At 42.0% G+C, this 23,303-nt stretch overlaps 2 protein-coding genes across 3 annotated transcripts; both read left to right on the plus strand.

Annotated features, from left to right (window-relative positions):
* Nucleotides 1–1,288: 1,288 nt before the first annotated feature.
* On the plus strand, nt 1,289–12,199 carry slc16a3a (solute carrier family 16 member 3a). Its single transcript, XM_062409026.1, has 6 exons — nt 1,289–1,384; nt 3,971–4,251; nt 5,638–5,781; nt 8,421–9,037; nt 9,135–9,315; nt 10,266–12,199. Exons 2-6 carry the CDS (start codon nt 4,029–4,031, stop codon nt 10,661–10,663), a joined length of 1,563 nt encoding a protein of 520 aa, XP_062265010.1. The 5' UTR covers nt 1,289–1,384; nt 3,971–4,028; the 3' UTR covers nt 10,664–12,199.
* Nucleotides 12,200–13,006: 807 nt separating this feature from the next.
* Nucleotides 13,007–20,322, plus strand: dus1l (dihydrouridine synthase 1-like (S. cerevisiae)). 2 transcript variants are annotated; one of them, XM_062408740.1, is made up of 14 exons: nt 13,007–13,246; nt 14,143–14,381; nt 14,532–14,640; nt 14,772–14,822; nt 15,008–15,120; nt 15,549–15,631; nt 16,039–16,142; nt 16,271–16,418; nt 16,910–17,006; nt 17,156–17,244; nt 17,403–17,572; nt 17,667–17,704; nt 18,029–18,104; nt 18,422–20,322. In XM_062408740.1, exons 2-14 carry the CDS (start codon nt 14,145–14,147, stop codon nt 18,580–18,582), a joined length of 1,476 nt encoding a protein of 491 aa, XP_062264724.1. In that variant the 5' UTR covers nt 13,007–13,246; nt 14,143–14,144; the 3' UTR covers nt 18,583–20,322. The 2 variants fall into 2 exon arrangements, with proteins under 2 accessions (XP_062264724.1, XP_062264725.1); XM_062408741.1 differs by having other exon boundaries at nt 13,007–13,213.
* The last annotated feature ends 2,981 nt before the right edge of the window (nt 20,323–23,303 follow it).

Genomic DNA, 23,303 nt, shown 5'->3' on the forward strand with positions numbered 1-23,303 from the left:
ATGGACGGCATTATTGTTGCACTTTACCCTGGATGTGATATTTGAACCACATCGTTGGCTGAACCCTGTGATGGAATCTGGTGGAATTCGAAATTTAGGTGTGAAGAGATGATCAATTGATGAAATACACATACACAACCAGAAGGAGGTGTACTCATCAAAATAATGAAAAGTTTCCATTCACAACTTGTATGGAGAGTATTAGAAACCTGTCGTTCAGTAAATCATTCAAACTTTATTCAAAGTCACACACGTGAACAGTCTAAAAGAAAATTCTGAATCATTTCCTGAAAAGCATTGACGATAAACTCTCACTTGCAGATAAACCAGGTATATTTAGCAAAAGGTTTTGTCCCTCACTCTGTGCCCTCGAGCATGCAAACAATAGAAAGTGACAGTATGTTGTAAAACTTTTCATGGAGGACTCAATAGTGAGAAGAAACATTTCTGGAGTAGGTGTGGAAATATTAGCACACACCAAGAGAACAGCCCATCCCACAACGGCTGCTACAGATGGTAGAGGGGTAGAACCCAAATGAAACGACTCAGAACAAGGACTGGCAGCTCAGTTCATGAGTTAATGAGGAGTTTAAACTCAGATCTGTGAGTGGTTTAGACCCAAGGAAGTCTCTGGCGTGGTCTCGATGTGGTGTGGCAAAGCGTAACGTGACACAGAAGTTTGACAGCAGAGGTGATTCGATTGTTTTCATCAACCTCACAGCGGATGTAGCAGACAGACAGACAGACAGACAGACAGGCAGGAAGCAGGAAGCAGGCAGGAAGGCAGGTTCAAACCTGAGTACAGGCAGAGAAACTGAGGTTCAGCAGATCGAAAGTCACACTGATCGAATGTAGTATTAAGCCGATACTTGGTGATCACCGGTGGTAGGATTGTTTAATCTGGTGAAGAGTGAAGACCAGAACAACTATCCCTCTATTTTCTTAAAAGACCAATACAATTCAAATAGTAAAAAATAAGAAATAGAACATAAAGATGGATACACTTCAAACATTTATTTTCGGTTGTTATGTGAAGATGCACGTTAGAAAAGGGTCCTGTTCTTTTATCTTATACCTCAAAGATGCTCCCCCCAACATCTGTCGGTACATGTTGACATCAAACTTGTTGCAAGACGAGAAATCCTAATAAGGCATAAAAGGGTGGCAACCAGTTTCCAGTCTACACTTCACTGATAACGACAAAAAAGGCCAGAAATAGAAAAGTTCTGTGTGTGTGCGTGTGAGAGAGGAGGAACAGGAGGAGGCACTAGGACCCAGCAGGAGGAGGCTGCTCTGTGCCGATGCAGACGTGCGGGTTGGAACGCGGCTCCGGTGCTGAGTCTGAAGAAGCACAGAGTCGCTCCTGTGTCCGCAGCGTCTCCAGGTGAGTCCGAGCCGCCGCATCTCTCACCGCATCACATCCAGGGTCTCACACACATCTGGGGCTGAGCAGCAGGCCGGGGGGGGGGGGGGGGGCGACTGTGATGTCCTGTCCGTGTGTGACATGACATTAGCTTTTTAATACACATTGAATATATAACAGATCTGAGGCCGGTCACATCCGCCACACATCGCGTGACTTGGGCCGTTTTAACGCACGTTTTCTCGCACGCATCCAGCCGTGAGGGACGTGACAGAATTGTTACATGCGATGCTGCCATGACGCAACGTGACGTCACTCACCGGCAACAAGTTCCAGTCTCAACATTTAAAAACCTGTTGTTATGATTTTGGATTTTGGAATTAGAAGGATTTTAAATATACTTGAAGTTGTTTAAATTGAAGAATAAAAAAAAAAAACTAAAAAAAAACCTTTATATGAGAGGTTTAATCACAAGTACAAGATCCAGGTAGCAAAGATAGATAGATAGAAAGATGGATACTTTATTAATCCCGTGGGAAATTCAGAACAAAGGGACCGTTATATTTATATGTATATATATAGTACAGTATGTCCAGTATTCCCCTTTGATGTCCCCTCCAGGAATTGTTCGGGAAATGTATCTGTTTATCGCCGTCAACACTTTATCCACCGCCCAAGGAGACTCAGAGGTCGTGTTTATGAAAGACTATATTTAAGTCAAAGCAATACTTCCAACCACGGACTCAGATATTTATGACGTGTGTAATAATGCAGCATATTGCCCCAGAGGCAGACTGAAATTCACTGGGCCTGGTGATTCATAGTCATGTGGCAGTCTGGAAATTGCCGTCTAACCTGGAGACACTGGATTGCCATCTGGTTTAGGCCTGAATCCAGCCTGCAAGCTTCCTTCAGCTCCTTTAAGAGACTGTCAATTAGCTGATGGAGCCACGAGCGCCTTCCTCGCTGTCCAAACAAGGTTAAAAATGTACCAAACAATAAAACACCCTGATCACCACACTCACACAGGTTCACTACATGAACCTGTGAGGATGTTCTGAGCCAAGGTGCTAATGTGTGGTTTAGGTGGTAAAAGCCACACCCCGCTCCAGAGACCCAGGGTGGATCTATAAATCACGAAGAACAGGAGCAGTGCAGGGCGGGATTCCTTCTGTCCATTCACTGATACACTACGCAAAAGAGTTGAAGTTGGGGAGAGATGAAGTTGGTGCCTCTCTGTTTGGCCCATCTGAGTTAGATATGAAAGTCCTTAAGCGTAGACACTACAATGTACTGTTGGTATGGCCTGTATCTATAACGCAACCTTTGATACTGCTGAAAGAGAGATAGGAGTATCTGTGGAAATAGACAGGCACAATTCTCCTGTACAGATATAATGTAATATACAGGATACATAATATTTAGTGGCTGATTCCTCAACAATAATGGTTAGATAATTTGAAATTACCAGTTTGATAATTTGAATTTAATGATACTCACAAAACAACTGCAAACTGTGACAGTCAATAAATTCTTTCTAAAACTCACCATTTAATTTGTCTGTTTGTCTTCTGCAAGTTGTAGAAGGATGGACAAAGTGTTAACGCTTAACAAAGTGCACAGGCACAACAGATAACACAAGACATTTCCTAATACTAAGTAAACATACTGAATTTTTTAAGTACAGCAGCATAAGGTTCTCTAAAAGTGTAAACGTAGTGATTTGAGTGATAAAGTGCAAACAGTACAAGAAGTACAAGAGACAGTTTGTTGCAGAGTCCTGAGTGTTTTCAGTTTTTTGGGGGGGGATTTAAGCCTCCAGTCAGACTAGGATTTGGCTTGGGGGAGTGAGGGGAGAGAATTTAGCTTCCTGACAGCTTGGTGTATGAAACTATTTCCGAGTCTGGTGGTGCGGCAACGGAGGCTCCTGTACCTTCTTCCAGAGGGTAGGAGGCTGAACAGACCGTGTGCGGGGGGGCTGGTGTCACTTTAGGATCATTATCCCTCTTCATTATACAGAAAGACCATTCCATGTACAGTAAGTCAGGATGTAAACACTCTGAAAGAACATTCAAGATAATATTTGGTAATTGTCTGCTGGAGCCAAAACAATAACCCACTGTTATAAGTTTAACTGGCAGCAGGTTGTCCATTATTTTTCTGTAACAGTGATGTTTTTAACCATCACCATAATTTACAGTTTTGTACTGTTAATAAAAAAGCTGAATATAGAGTGGCTGTTTTTGTGGTATCTTAAGTTGTTAACACAGGAATAATCACACAACAAAATATTAAAGCAACTTGTGCTAAGAGACAACTAAACTCAAAACATTTTTCTGTGTGAGTCAAACGTTACCTTATGTGTGAGAAAAAAACAGAAAGTTAGAAACTGCACATGCAGAACAAATGCACGACTAACAAAAACATTCCATCTAATTGTCCACATGTCTGCAAACATCATGAAGTCATTATTGTTTAACATTTTTTTTTTAAATAGTCAAATCCAATTTGGTTGAATACATTCAGTCTGTGAACAGTTGTGTAATATAATGCAGAACTTAATCAGATTGATTTACTGCTTATGTTATTTTTTTCTTTTTTCCTTAGCTTCTCTAACTGCCTCCATTAAGACAACCCTAACCCCCTAGCCTAACCCAAAGACCTCATGGGAGGCGCAGTGTTGGACATGGGAGGAGGAGGAGTGAAGGCTCCAGATGGAGGGTGGGGCTGGGCGGTGCTGGCCGGCTGTTTTGTCATCACTGGCTTCTCTTACGCCTTTCCAAAGGCGATCAGTGTCTTTTTCAAAGAGCTGAACCAGGAGTTTGGGGTGGGATACAGCGACACCGCCTGGATCTCCTCTATACTGCTGGCTATGCTCTATGGCACAGGTAGGCTGCTGGTGTACAATAGCATATACACATACTACAGGTGGACACAGTAGCAGAAACTGCCTATTTCAATATAAACCATCAATCAATGCCTCATTTGTTGAGCTACTGTCTAATTGGGAGTATCTAATGTATTTAATATAAAGGTCATGCAAACATCATCAGAGACTGTATATAAGTATTGACTTTATGGAATTTTTCTGGAAGCTGGTGAAAGGAGAACTAACTGACGTCTTCCGAAGATTTTAATATAGACTTGTTGCATCAAGGAGACCAGAAGGTGGAACAATATAGAACGCTAACACAGTAACATGAACTATTGTCACCTCCAAGTCTGAAGATGTCTCCCACAGCATCCCCATACATCTCCCACCTGTGTCACCTATTCTGAAAGCAAGCTAGAATTGCTGTCACTCCCTCTGTTACATTTAGGTGTACACATCCTATTGGATAGTTACGCCTCAAGTATGCATTCCTAAAAAACATCGTGTCCTGTGTCATCTGAGTTAGATATGAAAGTCCCTCAATGTAGACACTACAATTTACTGTTGGTTGGTCCTTTATCTGTGATAAAGGACCAACCAACCTTGGTGACCTTGGTACTGCTTAGACAGAGAAGGGAGTATCTGTGGAATTAGACAGGCACTATTGTCATGTACAGAAATAATGTAATATACATTATATACATAATATAAAGTGGCATTTGTGGTAATGTGTGAGGATGGTCAAACATTCCTCAGCATTGACAAGATGACAACTCCCCAAAAGTGTAGCTAAAACTCAATTGCCCCCTAGTGTCTGGGTGCAATATAACTCATGAAACCCTGTCTCCTCTGTGTTAATTGATGGAACAAGGACCAAACTAAAAGGTCATGTCAAATAAATGTTTCTAAAAGATACTAAAAATGAGGTTGGAGTTGGTTACCTTATCTTAGCATAAGGACTGATAACTTGGCACAAAGTTATCAGTCCTGGCTCTGTATGAATGTAACTTCAAATACTTAATAATATATTTTATATCTGGTAATTTTGTGCTATCATCAGAACTTTTATTTGAAAGATTAAACAATGTCGAAATATATGAGCATTATTGTCAACATTTTCTGTAACAAACATTTTCTTAATTGAAGTTCAATATATTTGGTTGTACTTATGTTTTCTTTTATCTAGTTATTTGTAGTGTAATACAAGTTACGTTTTAAACTGCTAAATATCAGACCTCTATTATATTTCTTTGTCAGAAATATTTTATAACGACATCTTAGGTCTTGCTCTCAATCAGATGCAGTCAGATAAGAATATCACACTCATCTGTCTGACATGCTGCATAGCCATCTTTCAAACATCTAGACTAACAGTTGACTAATGTCATTACCCTTTGTCCAGGTCCTCTATGCAGTGTGCTGGTGAACCGCTTCGGCTGTCGGCCAGTGATGATGGTGGGGGGCATCTTTGCCTCTCTGGGAATGATACTCGCTTCCTTCTCCACCAGCATCATCCACATCTACCTCAGTACAGGGGTTATTACAGGTATCAAAGTCAAAGTGTTTATTGTCACATGCACCAAATAACTTAGCGTCATCAGAACAGTGAAATTCATATGACCTGGCATGCAATATCTATGCAGTAGACAGGCAATAGAAGATAAAACAATAACATAAAACATATAACATAGTACAACAATTTAAATTCAAAGGAAGGGCTAGCAGCAGTTCACAGGGTGAAGAAGTGAGGAATATTAAATTAAATAATATGCATATATGTGTAGTAAGTAAGCAGTAAGTGTAGTTTTATGAGTGGGGGAGCAGAATGTGCATGGTGATGGCAAATGTTCTTGAGTCTCCTCAGGAAGTATAGGCGCTTTTGGGCAGTTTTGACCACGGAGTCTGCTTGTCTGGACTAGCTAAGGTCATCCTTGATGAACACACCGAGGAATTTGAAGTCGGAGACTCTCTCCACTAGAGCTCCGTTGGTGTTTATGGGATCGTGAATCCCCCATCTGCAGCTTCCTGAATCATCTCCTTGGTCTCGCAGACGTTGAGAGACAGGTTGTTATCTTGGCACCACGTTACCAAGCCCCTAAACTCATCTCTATAAGCGGTCTCATCATTGTTAGAGATGAGACCCAGGATGGTAGTGTCGTCCGCAAATTTAATGATGATGTTGGAACCTCGGTTGCCACACAGTCCTGCTTGTACAGGGAGTACAGGAGGGGACTGAGTAAGCAGCTCTGAGGGCCTCCGGTACTCAGGGTCGGTGAAGAGGAGGTGTGGTTACCCATTCTAACCACCTGGGGTCTGCTCGTGAGGAAGTCCAGGATCCAGTTGCACAGGGAGGTTTTAAGGCTCCTGAGCTTAGGGACAAGCTTGGCAGGCACAATAGTGTTGAATGCTGAGCTGTAGTCCACGAACAGCATCCTCACATATGTGTTACCCTTTTCCAGGTGGGAGTGGGTGGTGTGCGTTGTCAGGGCGATGGCATCCTCCGTTGATCTGATGGGCGGTATGCAAACTGAAAGGGGTCTATGGTGTTCGGAAGGGTAGAGCAGATGTGGGTTTTGACCAGCCACTCGAAGCACTTCATGATGGTGGAGGTCAGTGCTACAGGGCGGTAGTCATTTAAACAGGTGATAGATGATTTCTTACGTACGGGGATGATGGTGGCCTGCTTGAAGCAGGTGGGGACTGTTGACAGATGTAGGGAGAGGTTGAATATGGAGGTGAATACCTCCGGTAGCTGTTCGGTGCACCCCCTGAGGAGGGCCTGGAACTCCATCGGGCCCTGATGACTTCCGAGGCTTCCTTCTTTGAAGCTCTCGCCTCACGTCAGCCACGGTCAGGGACAGAGTGCAGTCGTCTCGGTTCTCAGCCAGTCTCGCGGATGGAATGGTGTTGGTTGCCTCAAACCGTGCGTAAAAGGTGTTCAGGTCATCAGGTAGAGAGACGGCAGACTGCTATTTCTCCCTTTATAGCCAGTGATGTGTCACAGGCCACCCCACAAGCGTCGGGGGCCAAAGCTGAGGAAGTTGGACTCCAGCTTGTCCCTGAAGTCTCTTTTTCAATCTCTGATGGCCCTCCGCAGGTCACATCTGGACTTTCTCAAAGCCTCCGGGTCACCAGAGTTATAGGCAGAGGACCGTTCTCTGAGCTTAGCACGGACATTACCGTTAACCCAGGGCTTTTGGTTTGGGAAGTCCTAACACTGACCCTAGCGACAACATCATCGATGCATTTAGAGATATATGCATAGACACGGTCTGCATTCGTCAATGTCCCCATCCGCTGCATCACAGAACATCTGCCAATCTGTTGTTTCAAAGCAGTCCTGGAGAGTGGTAATGGATTCAGCACTCCAGCGTTGAACTGCACGAAAAACCGGTTTGTTCTGTTTTAGGCGTCTGTAGGTAGGGATGAGCATAATGAAGGTGTGATCCGACTTCCCAAAAGCAGGGCAGGGGAGGAGTTGTAGCTTTTCCGTAATTGAGAGGAGCAATAGTCAAGAATCTGGTCACCCCGGTTAGGAAAGTTAATACGTTGATGGTATTTCGGCCTCTCTTATTTCTTCTCCGTCGGCGAATTGGCAATTGGCGGTAGAACAAAGCAGCCAAAGCAAGCACTCCGATAAGTTGAGAAAAACTCTGTATCAACCTACGAACGAATTTCCAAAAGTGCTAGTCTATCAAACTGTATGAACAACAGTGCAGTGTGTAAAAACAAAACTGTAATAAACATAAAACTGCGTAGTGCACAGAGAGCCATTGTCAGTGCGGCGTTTTTCCTTAACAACTATACAGATTTAATAATATTATTGATGAGAACAGCAACAATGAGCACAACGAGTTTATTATAGTAGTAATGATTTTCATACTACTTCTAATACTACTACTACCAATACTACTACAGCTAATAATAATAATGATATTGATAAGTTACGATTATAAATAATAAGATAAGAGACTAAGACAGAAGAAAGTTCTTGTGCCAGCTTGCTGCAAGATTACAAATAAGATAACCCTATAAACATTAGTAGTAATATAATGCAGTATAATAAAACAATAGAGTATTAAGTCTAAAATATAAAAGTGTATTATAAGTGAAAATGAAAATATAAAGTAAAATACAAAATTCTGAGAACAAAACGTTGCATTGTTCTTTTCTCCTCTGCTGCAGGTCTGGGTTTAGCCTTGAACTTCCAGCCATCATTGATCATGCTGAACCGCTACTTCAGTGAGAAGCGTCCTCTGGCCAATGGACTGTCAGCAGCAGGAAGCCCTGTGGCACTTTGCTGCCTGTCACCACTGGGCCAGGTCCTCCAGTATAACTATGGATGGAGGGGGGGCTTTCTCATCCTGGGTGGCCTTCTTCTAAATTGCTGTGTGTGTGCGGCCCTGATGAAGCCTCTGGTCGCCCCCAAGAGCCTCCAGGTTAACGGCAAGGCGAAGGACGAGGAGGAGGGAGCAGAGGGTGTAGAGAAGATGAAGCCCAAAGCCAAACTACTGGATTTTACTGTCTTCAAAAACACTGGTTTTGTCATCTACACTGTAGCGGCATCCATCATGGTGCTCGGACTGTTTGTACCTCCAGTGTTTATTGTGAGTTATGCTAAGGAGCTGGGGAACGAGGACACGAAATCAGCTCTGCTGCTCTCTATCCTGGGCTTCATTGACATTTTTGCTCGGCCCACATGTGGAGTGATTGCAGGACTGAAATGGGTTCGGCCTCGTTGTGTCTACCTCTTCAGCTTTGCTATGCTTTTCAACGGAATCACTGACCTGATTGGGTCACAGGTATGGTTATTCACCAGCTAGAAGGGAAGTGTTTTGCCCACTGATGTAAACCCTAAACACATTTACTCGTCATTAACAATTTCCTGTTTGTTTCCAGGCCAAGGACTATACAACACTGGTGGTCTTCTGCATCTTTTTTGGCCTTTCCTATGGCATGGTGGGGGCCCTGCAGTTTGAAGTCCTCATGACAATAGTTGGTACCGAGAAGTTCTCCAGTGCCATTGGCCTGGTGCTGCTCATGGAGGCTGTTGCCGTGCTGGTGGGGCCACCTGGTGCAGGTCAGTAAGCACCAAAACTATAACATGCAAACATCATAGATTGTATATAAATTATTTTTAGAACAAAGGACAAGATGGTGAATATCCCTAGGGCGTTTGAAGTTCAAATTAAATTAAGTTAGCAGGTGTTAGTGGGCACCAGGGGATGTTAGGGACATAACTTCCGTTGTTCACCTCAGTGTCATCAGGTGTTTTGGCCTTATAATATACAATACAGGACCGAACGTGAGGGTACACTGAGGCTTAATATTAATCTGACTATATAGTATGTACTGTATCTATATAAAGATCGATGACTGCTCCCTAAAAATGAACCCAAAGCATCTCAATCGTCCCCTGGTGGCTGGCTGCAGTGTAGGTCATATACCTTACACTGCAGCACGTCCACTTTTTTGAGTTGCCGTTTTCTTCCTGTCAGTTAACCAATAGAAAAATTATGACCGTATGACCATGACATTGTGCATGCTCTTTAGTGTATATTGCAGTATGGCGATTCACGATGAACTTAGTTTATAAGCTAAAACATTGTTCTTTGTTCCATTGGTTTACTCAATCCAGACAAACTTCCAACTGTCACTGTAACTGCATGTCTTACATCCTCCATCCTCCCTGACCAACTCCAGCTGAGTCCAATTCATAGTGTTTCACTCATTCAATAAATGTCTCGAAAGGAAATCCAGCTAACGATTATGTTTTTCACCACAACATGACATGGCCAATAGTTTCACTATGTATAAACTTAACTTCCAGGAGAAAGGTTGTAGAAGAAAATGCAATGCATTCATTATATTTTCCTTAAGTATGGCAACATGTCAACAAGTAAGTTTTAAATGTATTTAATTTAGTGTTACAGCATCTAAAAAAGAATCTCTATTTCTTGGCTGTCTGAGTGGTGGTTCACCCATTTTCTCCTCTCATGAGTTTCCTTGTGTTTCTCTCTTCTTCCTTAGGCCGCCTTCTCGATGCTACCAAGAACTACATGTATATTTTCCTACTGGCAGGAAGTGAGGTGTTCCTCTCAGCTGTTGTTCTGGGTACTTGTACCTACTTCTGTATTAGAAAGAATAAGTCTTCAGCACCAGCGCACAGCCTGGAGGACGGCACAGTGATGTGTGATGTCAAGACAGAGTTCAACGATGATGAGGAGAAAGGCGCAAGAGAGGAACGGGAGATGGAGACTATGAAGAAGGCGGAAAGGGAATTAAAGGAAGAGGAGGAGGAAGAGGATGAGAAATTAGAGGGGGTCGGGCCCGGCAGCGTAACAGTTGACTCACAGGAAGTGGAAAAGTTCCTGAAAGAGCCACACCATAAGGGTGACACGGTCGTCACTCCTGAAACATGCCTGTGAGTGGGGATTGAGTTTGTTGGACAGAATTATATTTCCAGGCACTTTGTGGTTTTCTTTTGTTTTTTCAAAATATTCCATTTTGAGGTGTTCCCATGAGCTTTCCTGTCATAATGTGTTCATGTGTTGATGTTTGTTGTTTGCAGTGGTGTAATCAGTATCACTGCCACTGGAAATGTGAGAGTTGCTGTATGCAAACCTTTATCATTAGATGTTTTGGGTTCTGGTGGTTTATACTAGACAATAGAGAACCTGAGTGATAAGACTGCCTTGTGTATAAATTGTTTATTTCAAGAGTCCACAGTTTTATTTTTATGTAGCCACCAGCAAATAAAGGTTGGCAATATTCTGTATTCTTGGTGTGTCCGCTAATGCCATGGAAGGGCCAGATGGAAACAAGCTTTTAGATCTATTTGGTGCAATAATTGTTGATGAATCGTCCTTATACCAAAGTTAAACCATTAATGTTTCTTACTAAAGGCCTGGTCACATCAAAAGGGGGCAGGGTTGAGCTCATCCAGGCATCTTCACAGAAAACCTTTGGTGCTAAAACCTTGGTGACATTGTGACTACAAGCAGGTTGTTTTTCCAACTTCTGTCTGTTCATATGCTTTTAAGTCGACATATGGAAACAACATGGACACTACTGAGACAATGTATTGAATTTTATTGCCCAGAGCAGTAAAATACATTTTTCAAGGTGTATTTGCTCTACCTGTTAGCAGAGTTACTGCTAATAGATAACTTTTGGGTTTGGTCACTTGACGTGGAAAGAAACTTGTCATAGTTTGTAACTTTACCTTGAAAATTAATATTACAAACTAGAAGGATACAGAAGGCTTACCTCCACCAAGACTAACGTTCTATCTTGCAGTTTTAAAGAAAGGGAAAAACTTATATAATCCAATGAAACATTCAAATCATCAGTTCACTCTGCCAGTTTTATTGACCTAGTTTTTCTTGCGAAATATTTAGCAGGAAATACACTGGTGTGACTTGGTCTTAACAGTTATTGCCTTAAGGGTTTGATCTTGCAAAAAGGGACAAGATGCTGTAATCTTAAATGTCATTCACAACTTTGTGATGGTCTTCATCACCATATTTAATTTACTATGGCAACGCTATGCTTGATGTAATAGGCATTTTTATTATGCAGTCAGAGGAAGCACGTGTCAGAATTTGGAAAGCACTTAAGTGTATGTGTGTGTGACTGGTTAAATGTTGTCCATCTTGTGTGTGCTGCTGAGGACCAAAGGATAAACAGAGTCAAGTTTTTTTAGGATGAACGGTTGTCGAGACCTTATTTTATACTAGTTTGTTAAGGATAGGGTGACATCATCAGTGACATAACATTTTGTGAGTTAACACCTGTCAGGCTGTTATATGTGTCACAATTCCATGCACCAAAAGGTACATTTTGAAAGGACCTAAACTGTTACTAGTGACCTTACTGAAGCATCACTCCTTGTCTACTTTGCCTTCATGCTTCGTATTGTCTGTACTAAATGTTTATGTTTCAGTAAAATAATATTAAAGGAAGTTTATGTTTGTTAAAAAAACTGGTTAGTTTTATATTTCATAGAAACTATACATGTGTAATTAGGTTGCCCCAATATCATATCTGGTATCATATCATATGTAGTTTTATTTAATATTGTGTATGTTAAAGCTGCACTAATCAACATTTTATATTAATGTCATTATATAAAATGACCGTGTGTAAAATGTTGTCAATTAATATCTGCGAGAGGTGGAGCCTCCTCATGGTCATATTTATAAATGTCTAACCCTGTAACTAATTTCCATGTATTTTTTATAGCTCTTCTTAATGGTACTGATACTGGTAGCCATAACAGATATTGTGAGGATGCGCAGTGTGTTATTTTTCTAAGAGCAGCTAACCAGGATATTATAGCATATCATAAAACTATCTGCTAACCATTAAATCAGGGATAGTGGGAGGAAGCGGGGATCTTTCCCTAAAATTCACAATTCTTAACTTTTATATATACTGTAAACACAGGTGTTGCACCTTACAATGAAATTTTACTTTGCAACATGAAAATAGAAAATTAAACTCAAAGATAAAGGTCAAGCATCAGCAAACAGACTAGCTTACTTATAAATAAAAGTGTCAACTAAAAAGATATCAACATTTATGCGCACAAACATATGTACTTTGTCCAACATTTAGAGTATATGACTGAAATCAATATTCAATACAGTAAAGGAAATCGTACTGGACTCTCCATAAGGATTAAATCAAGTTCTATAAATGACCTGTGGGTGGCAGCAACACGTCTTTGCTTCATCTAGTCGCACGTTCCAACAGAAGAGGAAGAAAGGTACCACTACAGATTGTGGGTAATTTACAGAGTGTGCGGTGTGGAGAAGTGTGCAGCCTGCGTGGACTCAGGAGGACCCAGAAGGAAACACCGAAAGTCCCCTCGAGGCCGCGCGTGGGCTTGATGAATTGAACATTTGGACAGCTCTCATCACTCACGTACTCGACGCGAACGCGCCCGTTGATTCAGCACGCGTGAGGCACATTCGGTACGTGTGGATCGTGATCACACAGTGATACAGGTGATACACTAGTGAGTGTGTGTGTGAGTGAGTGAGGGAGGAGTGTGTATGTATGATAGAGAGAGAGAGAAACTCTGTCAGCAGACGAGTGGAGCTGATGTCATCCATGTCATACATGTCATGGATGTCATACAGCCTCTGTGTAACCAGACGTGTATACTGCGGGGCTACGTCATGTGCTACACGTCCTCTGCTAGCTAGCCACATGCACAGACACAGCTAGCCGGTTAAATGCTAATAAAACAACTATGGTGCACAGGTGACAGAAAAAAATGGAGCTCCCCCCCACCCCTAATGTCTGAGCTACTTCACATCACTTAAATATACTGTTTTTCTTTGGCGTTGCTCTATGCTGCTCCATCACTTGTCTATAATCTACAAATAAATATAATTTTACCTAGTGGCCACATGACATCCATCATCAAAGTGGTGCATTGGTGTTTTACATGTGTCCGAACATTCACTGCTCACTAACTACCTTGTCAGTTAGTGATGTCATGATTAATCACAACATTTATCATACTAAATGAGCAACGTTGTGGGAAAGACAATAGACACCTTGTGTCCCTGTCTGTTGTTTATTAGGGTAATATGTAGTTTCGAAGGTAATTCTCTACACTGCTACTTCACCTTGTTTTCAATTATGGGGAATTGTAAGTAATTCTGGGATTTCAATAGTCTTTTATATCTGCTGTCCATGACTTGGCTCAAAAGTTGTATTAAAATCCTTAACAAGCCCTAAATTTAGGTTTTTGAAACTGGTGCTTCAACAACATGTGCATCTTTCATACATCTCTTCATGAAGTACTTTTTCTGTCCAGAGTTTGTTGTGTTGCCATGAAGGAAACCACATATTTAGCATGTTCTTTGATGCAGTCCTGTTGTCTCTCGTGCAGTGATGGCCAAACTCCAGGGCTTTGAGTTCTGGAGTAAGACCCTAAAAGAAGCACGCTTTGTGGTGGCACCCATGGTGGACCAGAGCGAGCTGGCCTGGCGCCTGCTGAGCCGCCGTCATGGTGCCCAGCTCTGCTACACCCCCATGCTGCACGCTCAGGTGTTTGTGCGTGACACCAACTACAGGCGAGATAATCTCTACAGTGAGGTTTGTGAGGAGGACAGACCTCTCATCACTCAGGTGAGGACACGGTTTTTACACATTGGTGATTATGGCGTATTGGAGAGCTGGCGGAAATCTCACAGCAATAATTCTGTCTGAGACAAGTGTGAAATTAGACACACCTATGTAATGTTGGATGTAAATCGATGTTGAATCCCTGTGTGTCAGTTTTGCGCCAACGATCCAGAAGTGTTCATTCAGGCGGCTCTGCTGGCCCAGGACCATTGTGACGCCATCGACCTCAACCTAGGCTGTCCTCAGATGATAGCAAAGAGAGGTACACAAGTTTCTGTAGAGACGCAACCTCAAATATTTCACCTAGTGGTTGTTCCAGAAAATACACAGGTGCCCACCCTGTAGACAACATAGTGAAGTGAAGACTAACCTGTTCTGATACTTGTTTATAAGGGCACTATGGAGTCTTCTTGCAAGATGAATGGGAGCTGTTGGAGAAAATGAGTAAGTCTTTGTCTGTTTTGGGTTCAGTGAACTTATTAGCACAACAGAAATTTCAGCAGCATGCTTATCTAGAACCTGCAAATCACACAACAACTTCAGCTCATCTTTATCTCTTTTATTTATTTATTTTTCCACAAATCCCAGCACTTTGACCCTCTAACTAAAATGCCAATCATGTTTTACAGTCAGGTTAGCCAATGAAAAGCTCTCGGTGCCCATCACATGTAAGATCCGTGTGTTCAATGAGATGGAAAAGACTGTGTCCTACGCCCAGATGCTGGAGAAAGCTGGATGTCAGGTAGGATTATAGTTATTATAGTGATCGTGTTAACATGAGTCCACTGCCTGTCCACTCTTTAGCAGTTCAGCTCGCACAGTCCAATGCCCCCATTCAACCGTATGCTTTCACGCCCTCCTTCCTTACATTACTTTATTTATTGTTGTTTACCCCCAGTTTCCATAAAATCTTGTTTATTCTTAACATGAATGACCTGTGACGAATTAGGATGATGAAATCAGCTCTGTCGGTGGATCTGGGCTTTATATTGTATACATTTTTAAATCGCATTGGTTTTTAATATCAGAAATATTGGGCTTATTTTAGCTTTCGGAAAATGTGTATATATATACAACTGGAAAGATTACCTTATCTGCAATTTCAGGAAAATTTAGAAAATTATTATACGTCCCTAAATTTCGCTTCTTATTCTTCCATTTCTTTCGCAGCTGCTCACAATACATGGCAGAACCAAAGACCAGAAAGGACCCATGACTGGTATCGCTAGCTGGGAGCACATCAAGGCAGTGCGGTGAGCTACCACCTTTTTGTTTCGATTCCTCAGTGCACTCTGTCATATTTAAATGTTTTGCAATGTCCACTTTAACATAATTGAGTGCCTCGTAATCTAATATTTTATATTTTAAAACAGAATCAAATGACTCGTGGCTGTCACTTTTTATTCTGAAGCCGTCCTGAGCAGACAATCACAACACTAAAGTATCTGAGAGGCTTGTGTTGAAGTATTTTGTCGATAGTAAAGTACTTGACCAAATTAAGACAGGTTATCAACTTTGTACAAAGCAGTGGAGTCTTCAACCCCATGGAACACTATTCAGGTCAGAACTTGAATTTAGGAAAAAGTGACAGCGAGACTTGCAAATGCTGAGCATTTCCTGTATTGTGTAATATCATTGTTTGGTGTGCTTTTGCTTATAGGAAGGCAGTTAATATTCCAGTGTTTGCTAACGGAAACATTCAGCACCTGAGTGATGTGGAGCACTGCATTCAGGAGACGGGGGTTCAGGGTGTTATGAGCGCAGGTTAGAGATACATGTGTGTTGCAAGTTTTTGTTCATTACGTACTTTTTTTCTTTAATCTATTGGTGTTAACAGATGATATGGTGTTGTTTGGTTTGAAACTAGATTCTCCCCTTTTGTTTGTATTTAGAGGGGAACCTCCATAACCCTGCACTATTTGAGGGCAACAGCCCCCCTGTGTGGGAGATGGCTGAGGAGTATCTGGAGCTGGTAAAGCGGTATCCTCCCTGCACTCTGTCCTACGTACGAGCCCACCTCTTCAAGCTGTGGCACCACACGTATGTCTGTCTGCTCCAGTCTGTGTGTGTACAGATGTATATCATTTATTAGGCTTAATATAGTTCAACCAGTTGTTTTCAAGAGAAGACTAAGACTAAAGCTCTGAGAAATCTGATGGCACACTCTTATACACAACTACTTAACTTCTCCAATCTCCCCACATATATATCGACATACAGCAGTTACCTACTGCCTAACAATGCATGTACTGTATTTGAGTGTTAACACAATAAGTTCTAATCAGACTATGCTCTGTTACATGTAAACACGGATATAAATTGAATATTCTATTATCAACTCATAAACATTACACATAAACAATGTATTAAGAGTAAGCTTACAGTTGGAATATTTCTGTAACAGTCAGTGTCTAGTTGCTCAGATCATACATTATATACCTGAAAAAATGGCTGATCCTTTTGAACCTGTCTGCATGTGCTGATTTGCCGCTGTGTGATTTGTGTGTGTGTGTGTCTGTGTCTGTGTGTAGGCTACAGATACACCAGGACCTGAGGGAGGAGTTGGCCAAGGTGAAGAACCTCGAAAGTTTAGCCGATGTCAGCAAAAAGTTGAGGCTGCGCTGTCAGGTAACCGCAAGGCAAATAGTTTCAGGAATAGTCTGACTCCAAATCCAGCTTGTGACACAGAGCTCTTTGAGACTTATCCAAACAGACTGGAGTTGTAAATGGATGAATTATGATTGATAATTTTTCAATGCCAATTACTGCATGCATAGGAGGAGATAGCCAAAGGAAAGGATGTGGAAGAGAAGGAGAGCAGCCTGCCCTTCCCCCACTGGATCTGCCAGCCATACGTTAGACCAGTGTGAGTTACCGCCGCTGCTCAAATTGGTCTTAATATAATCTGTTGTCTGAAAGACTTTCATAAATATATCACACATCACTACCCAAGGTTCTGAACCGACACATACTTGATAATAGTTTTTTTCTTCGTAAATTTAATGTTAAATACACCTTTTATAGGCCAAAGGAGCCAGATGCAAATGGTAACAGCCAGGGTTCAGAGGTGAAGAAGACAGTATGTCAGAAAAGGGCGCTGGAGGACTCTGATGGGTCCGCTGACACACTCTCCAAAAACAAGCAGAAAAAGAAATCCCGCAACCCCAAAAAGAACTTCAGTCCCGAGCAGAAACGTGAGTCCAAATTACCACTTGATGCTCAAAATGTTCAAGTCCTCATCCGAAATGTACGATGTCTGACAGCAGCTCTCTTTTTTCTCTCCACAAGCCAAGTACATCAAATGTGAACAGTGTGGTAACCCAAAGGTAAGCAGTCAGATTAGTGTGTGTGTGTGTGTCTGGATGTGTCATTTGATTCATGGTGACAAATAGTTGTGCGGTTATGGATTAGTACATGAACAGTTTTTGTCAAAGCCCCACTTGCTCAAGGGAAGGTCACGATAATGTCAATGTAAATAAGTATTACAATTTTGCAAATAAAGTTTACAACTTGTTCCTTTGTAATGACATCTGTGCATGAAAATGTGATTTTACTATGTGTTTGTTATTTTGTATTGTCACTTTACCTCAGAAGTCTTGTGGCTTCACTGTCAATCTCAGCAGCTGATATTGTTTTATTTTGATCTCCAGGGAAATAAGTGTGTCTTCAACCTGTGTCGAGGCTGCTGTAAGAAAAAGGCCTACAAGGAGGTGGCAGACTGTCCAAGTCAGTACACACACACATAAGGACACACACACTGCAGACCATCAGAGGTTCACTTAGAAGGGGGGAGTGAGGGGAGGCTTCATGGTTGGTTGTAATATCAACCTCATCCCTAGATATCACTAAATCTTAAATGCTGAACCTTTAATAATAAGTGAAACTACATTTCTTCATCTCCCTTGTCAGAAATGATGAACTTTCTCTGTTTCATATCATTGTAAATTTACATTCTGTCAGACAGTTGGTCACACTAAGTAATTTGCTAAGTTAGTGTTTGCATATACTTATCAATACTGAATACAATTACCTGTACTCACCAGGTCATGGGCTGAGGTTCAAGACCAAGGCAGAGAAGCTGAAAGCTGACGAGAACAACGGGAAGGACGCCTCCGAGACGGAGAGAAGCTGCAGCACCCCTCAGACTGTCCCACAGCCAAGTACTGAGCTGCAGGATCAGTCACAGGCTCATCTACCACTATGAGAAGGACTTAAGCTATCTACATGCACAGACCGATTCTGAGGTGTCACATGTAGAAGTCTTCAGTTCAGATGTTCATTATCTGTGTGAGGCTTAGATTTTCTTTGCGGGCAAAATGTTAGAGGTACAAAACGATAGGTCTCACAATTATTCTCCAGAACTGTCTGTATCGCACTGATGCTGAAATATGGACACTGATCAATAGACCAAAACCATAAAGTAAAGGAATATTTTTTCATTGGATGTGGATTTCCAGGACAAATTATTAGCTTGGTAATTTTTAGGTAGGTAACTTGGGAGAGTTCTCTACCTACTGACATTTTATTTTATTTTTCAAGTTAGATTTTATGTGGATAATGTCTGGATATTATTTTGGCCAAATCTGTTACTAAGCCACCAAAGATTCCTTAACTTTCTGATGGAACTTGTTATTGCTTTCATATAAGGTTATGAATGTGGTTGCGTTCTTCAACTGATGAGTTAAACTATTTATTTGGGGTTTAAGGTTTGCCTGTAGTGCTTTGACCATATGTGCCTTTTGGAGGTGAAATACCACTGCCTATTCAGATGAGACCTTATGAGAACACTATCTGGCTCAGTCACTACACAGTCCTGGATCTGCTATGAACATAATATTTTTGGCAAATGGTTTTCTTTTTTTATATATATTTTTCTTGATGAAAAGACTGGTGCTGACCTTGACTTGGTACGGACACTATGTACATAGAAGAAAATATGTATAAAATTGGCATCAGTCAAATCATCTTACTCCCGACAAAGTATTTCCCCAATTGTGAAACTCCCTTAAACCCAAGACTATAACTGAATTTGTCAGATATATAAGACTCATTCCCCAAAACTTCTGTATGATGTTCTAAAAACATGTTCGGGGGGTGAGTGAATTATTTTTCAATGCTATTAATTCAGAATCGCCTTCACAAGGTTTCAATATTGGTGGCTAGGCATCATTTTTATGGTTGTACCTGTCTTTTCATTTCGCCTTCAGGAGAAAAGTTATTCCTTAACTTACAATATCAACCTAAAATCTCACTGTTGAAGATCCATCCAACAAATTAATGAATCTACTTGAGAGTTGCCCGATGAAACTTAACTACATTTGAGCTGGTTGGCTTTATATTAGCCTGGTTTAACTGAACAACACACACGGTCTTGTGGGACCAGATTGTTGCTTGAAACAGGAAGAGATGCAGTTCTTCAACTACAAGTAAACGTAAACCTCTGAAGTTTCTAACAGAAGATCTTTGAGATAGTAAATTGGTAATAAAAAAAAGCAGTTTCACCACGTGATTATTAATAAATACAGGATGAAAGTTAATGGAAATGAGATCTGAAGTAGCATGGCTCTTGTTGGAGAGTAAGGAGAAGCAGGATCAACATTGGGTGATAAAACCTTTAGGCTTAATGGTTAGAAATAATACAGTAATTCTTAATGTACATGAGCCAGAATCAATCCAACACATTTCACATCACAGGTTGTGTGGATGAAATGGTTCTCAGATCATCTGACATAGCTTTGGGGGAATTTCGGACATAAAAAAACGTCACTGTTTATTCAAATCAAATCCACTCTTAACACTCCTTCCAAGTTTCAAGAAAATGTGTTCTGTGGTTTTTTGCATAATCCTGCTGACAGAAAAACGGCAATGAAAATATAACCACCTTGGTGGAGGTTATTGGACAAATAAAACATTGCTCCTTCAACACATTTGAGTAAGCATGAAATCCCATGAGGCATTCAGTTTTTTTCAACACACTGACTATTCCAAATAGTTCCCATTTCTGCACATCAACGAATGAGGTAACATACGCCGTTGTGTGCAGTGAAGTAACTTTGTTTAGTTTCATTCCAATTTATGTTGAGATCTTTAACTTGTTAGCAGTTACTTATATACACATCCAGAAGACACTAGAAGCATTAGTTTAGAGTCTTATGATGAAGAATACACAGTGGGGTCCAAAAATCCCAAACCATATTCCTATTCAAGTGGACCCACTTTAAGTCTGATATTTACTCTCTCTGAGCTCTGTTTTTGGTATCCACCAACTTCAAAGGGATATAGGGATTGTTACCTTTTGTTTATCAGTTTGCTACTTATTTTGTCTACTGTTAAGTCAAGAATTACACCAGCAATAGTGATATTGACTATTAGAGCAGACCAGGTTAAACCCTGTGGACCATCTGGTTCCACCACTGTGTTTGCATAGTGAAGAATCTTGTTCAATACAGAATGCCTGCAGACACGTTGACACTTTCAACTGTATGTCAATTCGTTGTTGACCAATATGCTAATATGTGACATGAGATGCCTGACAGGAGTCTGGTCCAGTGTGGGGAAGCTGTTTGAGGTAAATCTGTCCTTCAGTATAACAGAAGTAGCTGAACCACAGACCAATCCTGAGTCATAGCAGGAATCAATAACGAAAAAAAACACTGACAAAACTGTCACAAAGCATATTTGTCTTGTGAATGCGATTTCTCGAGAACGTAATAGTGAACTCCTTTCATACAAACATATCAACACATATTTTGTTTTTTAAATCACCTTTAACTTCATTTTGCCAGCTGACATGCTGATATGTCACAGCAGGAAAACACAGGTATAAATATTGAATGAATGATGTTTAGCTGCTCCAGTTTCAGGGTCCTGCTTGTACTGGCTGACTGTCACCCTAATGTCACTGGGACACTTGAGCAGAGTCATCGCTTATGTTTTCAGTTACGCCTGCTTTTTTCCTACCATGACATGTGACAGTGTCTGCTGTGTAAAGGCCTATTCCTAAAAATATGAAAGAAGCGTATTAATCGATACAAATACGGAGAAAAATCCAACACTCAGACGATGAGCTGAAGATGTCATCGTCACTGGGTAGACGCACTGAGAACTTTTTCAGTTTGACGAGCACAAGGCCACTGACACAACCACTGCCCACAGCTGGAGAGTCAGGATGACAGAAGATCTACCAATGTAACAGACAGACTCCTTTCACAGGTCGTGTGCACCAAACATACAGTCTATGGAGCCACCTAGTAGACCCAAGCTGCCTGGCAACATAAACACATGCATTAGTTTATCTGCATCTGTTGTAAAGGTCAACACACATTTCATACTGTACACACTAGTATTCTAACATAAGTCTGGGTTCAGCAGCTGTGGGATGACAAATCAAATGGGACATAAACAGGGCAGGTTTTTCCATCTACTTCACAAGATAAATACATTAACAGTCTGTCCACCATGCAACCTGTTCTCTGTCACTTTGGTTGATATGCAGTGGCGAGACCCCCCTAGAGCAACCCCCGGGAAAAAAAATCAATGCACACAATTCTGCACAACACAGTATAAGTTACAAATACCCAAAAAAATAAAAAGTAAAAGTGAATGCTACACGCTCCCGTATTCTTCTGTTTGTTAATCTTGGCATTGAAATAGGCCATCACTTGTCAAAATAACCTCATGACTATAATGCTGTATCTAGACCTACATACATAAATCGATTTTGTCCTGTATTGTTAAATGTTAGAATATCAAATTTAATCAAAAGGCTGTTATGTGGGGTTGAACTTCTAGCTCTAGGAGGTCCAGCCCTCCTACTTTGATGTGCGCCCCAGGATGATGTGCGCTGCAGGATGATGTGAGCCACAGGATGATGTGCGCAGCAGGATGATGTGCGCCGCCAGGATGCTGTGCGCCGCACAATGATGTGTGCCAGATCAAGATGTGCGCCGATGTGCGCCAAAGGATGATGTGCGCCGCAGGATGATGTGTGCGCCCGCATGATGATGTGCGCCCCAGAATGATGTGCGCCACAGGACGATGTGCGCTGCACGATGATGTGCCCGACAGGATGATGTGCGCTGCATGATATTCGCCACATGACAAAATGCACTGATGTGTGCCCAAGAATGATGTGCGCTGCACGATGATGTGCGCCACAGGACGATGTGCCCCCAGGACGATGTGCGCAGATGTGTGCCCCAGAATGTTGTGCGCCACAGGACGATGTGCGCTGCACGATGATGTGCGCTGCACGATGATGTGCGCCACAGGACGATGTGCGCAGATGTGTGCCCCAGAATGATGTGCGCCACAGAACGATGTGCGCTGAATGATATTCGCCACAGGACAATGTGCGCTGCATGATGATATGCGCGGCAGGATGATGTGCGCTGCAGGATGATGTGCCCGCAGGACGATGTGCGCTGATGTGTGCCCCAGAATGATGTGCACTGCAGGAGGCTGTGCGCTGCAGGACGCTGTGCGCTGCAGGATGATGTGCGCTGCACGATGAAGTGCGCCACAGGACGATGTGCACTGCAAGATGATATGCGCGGCAGGATGATGTGCGCTGCATGATGATATGCGCAGCAGGATGATGTGCGCTGCAGGATGACTTGCCCGCAGGACGATGTGCGCCGATGTGTGCCCCAGAATGATGTACGCTGCAGGACGCTATGCGCTGCAGGATGATCTGTGCCCCAGAATAAAGTGCGCAACAGGACTGATGTGCCCGCAAGACGATGTGCAAAGATGTGTGCCCCAGAATGATGTGCGCTGCAGGACGATGTGCGCTGCACGATGATGTGCGCCACAGGACAATGTGCGCTGCATGATGATATGCGCCACAGGACGATGTGCCCCCAGGACGATGTGCGCAGATGTGTGCCCCAGAATGATGTGCGCCACAGGACGATGTGCGCTGCA

Source organism: Platichthys flesus, chromosome 16 (genome assembly GCF_949316205.1).
Source record: "Platichthys flesus chromosome 16, fPlaFle2.1, whole genome shotgun sequence".
Classification (NCBI taxonomy): Eukaryota; Metazoa; Chordata; class Actinopteri; order Pleuronectiformes; family Pleuronectidae; genus Platichthys; species Platichthys flesus.

Bases quoted from the DNA above. Each gene is read 5' to 3' on its own strand.
- dus1l (XM_062408740.1), top strand. From the start codon at position 14,145: ATGGCCAAACTCCAGGGCTTTGAGTTCTGGAGTAAGACCCTAAAAGAA. The intron at 14,382-14,531 runs GTGAGGACACGG...CCTGTGTGTCAG, and splicing joins ACAGACCTCTCATCACTCAG to TTTTGCGCCAACGATCCAGA. The intron at 14,823-15,007 runs GTAAGTCTTTGT...CATGTTTTACAG, and splicing joins GGAGCTGTTGGAGAAAATGA to TCAGGTTAGCCAATGAAAAG.
- slc16a3a (XM_062409026.1), top strand. From the start codon at position 4,029: ATGGGAGGCGCAGTGTTGGACATGGGAGGAGGAGGAGTGAAGGCTCCA. The intron at 9,038-9,134 runs GTATGGTTATTC...GTTTGTTTCCAG, and splicing joins CTGACCTGATTGGGTCACAG to GCCAAGGACTATACAACACT. The intron at 9,316-10,265 runs GTCAGTAAGCAC...CTTCTTCCTTAG, and splicing joins GGTGGGGCCACCTGGTGCAG to GCCGCCTTCTCGATGCTACC.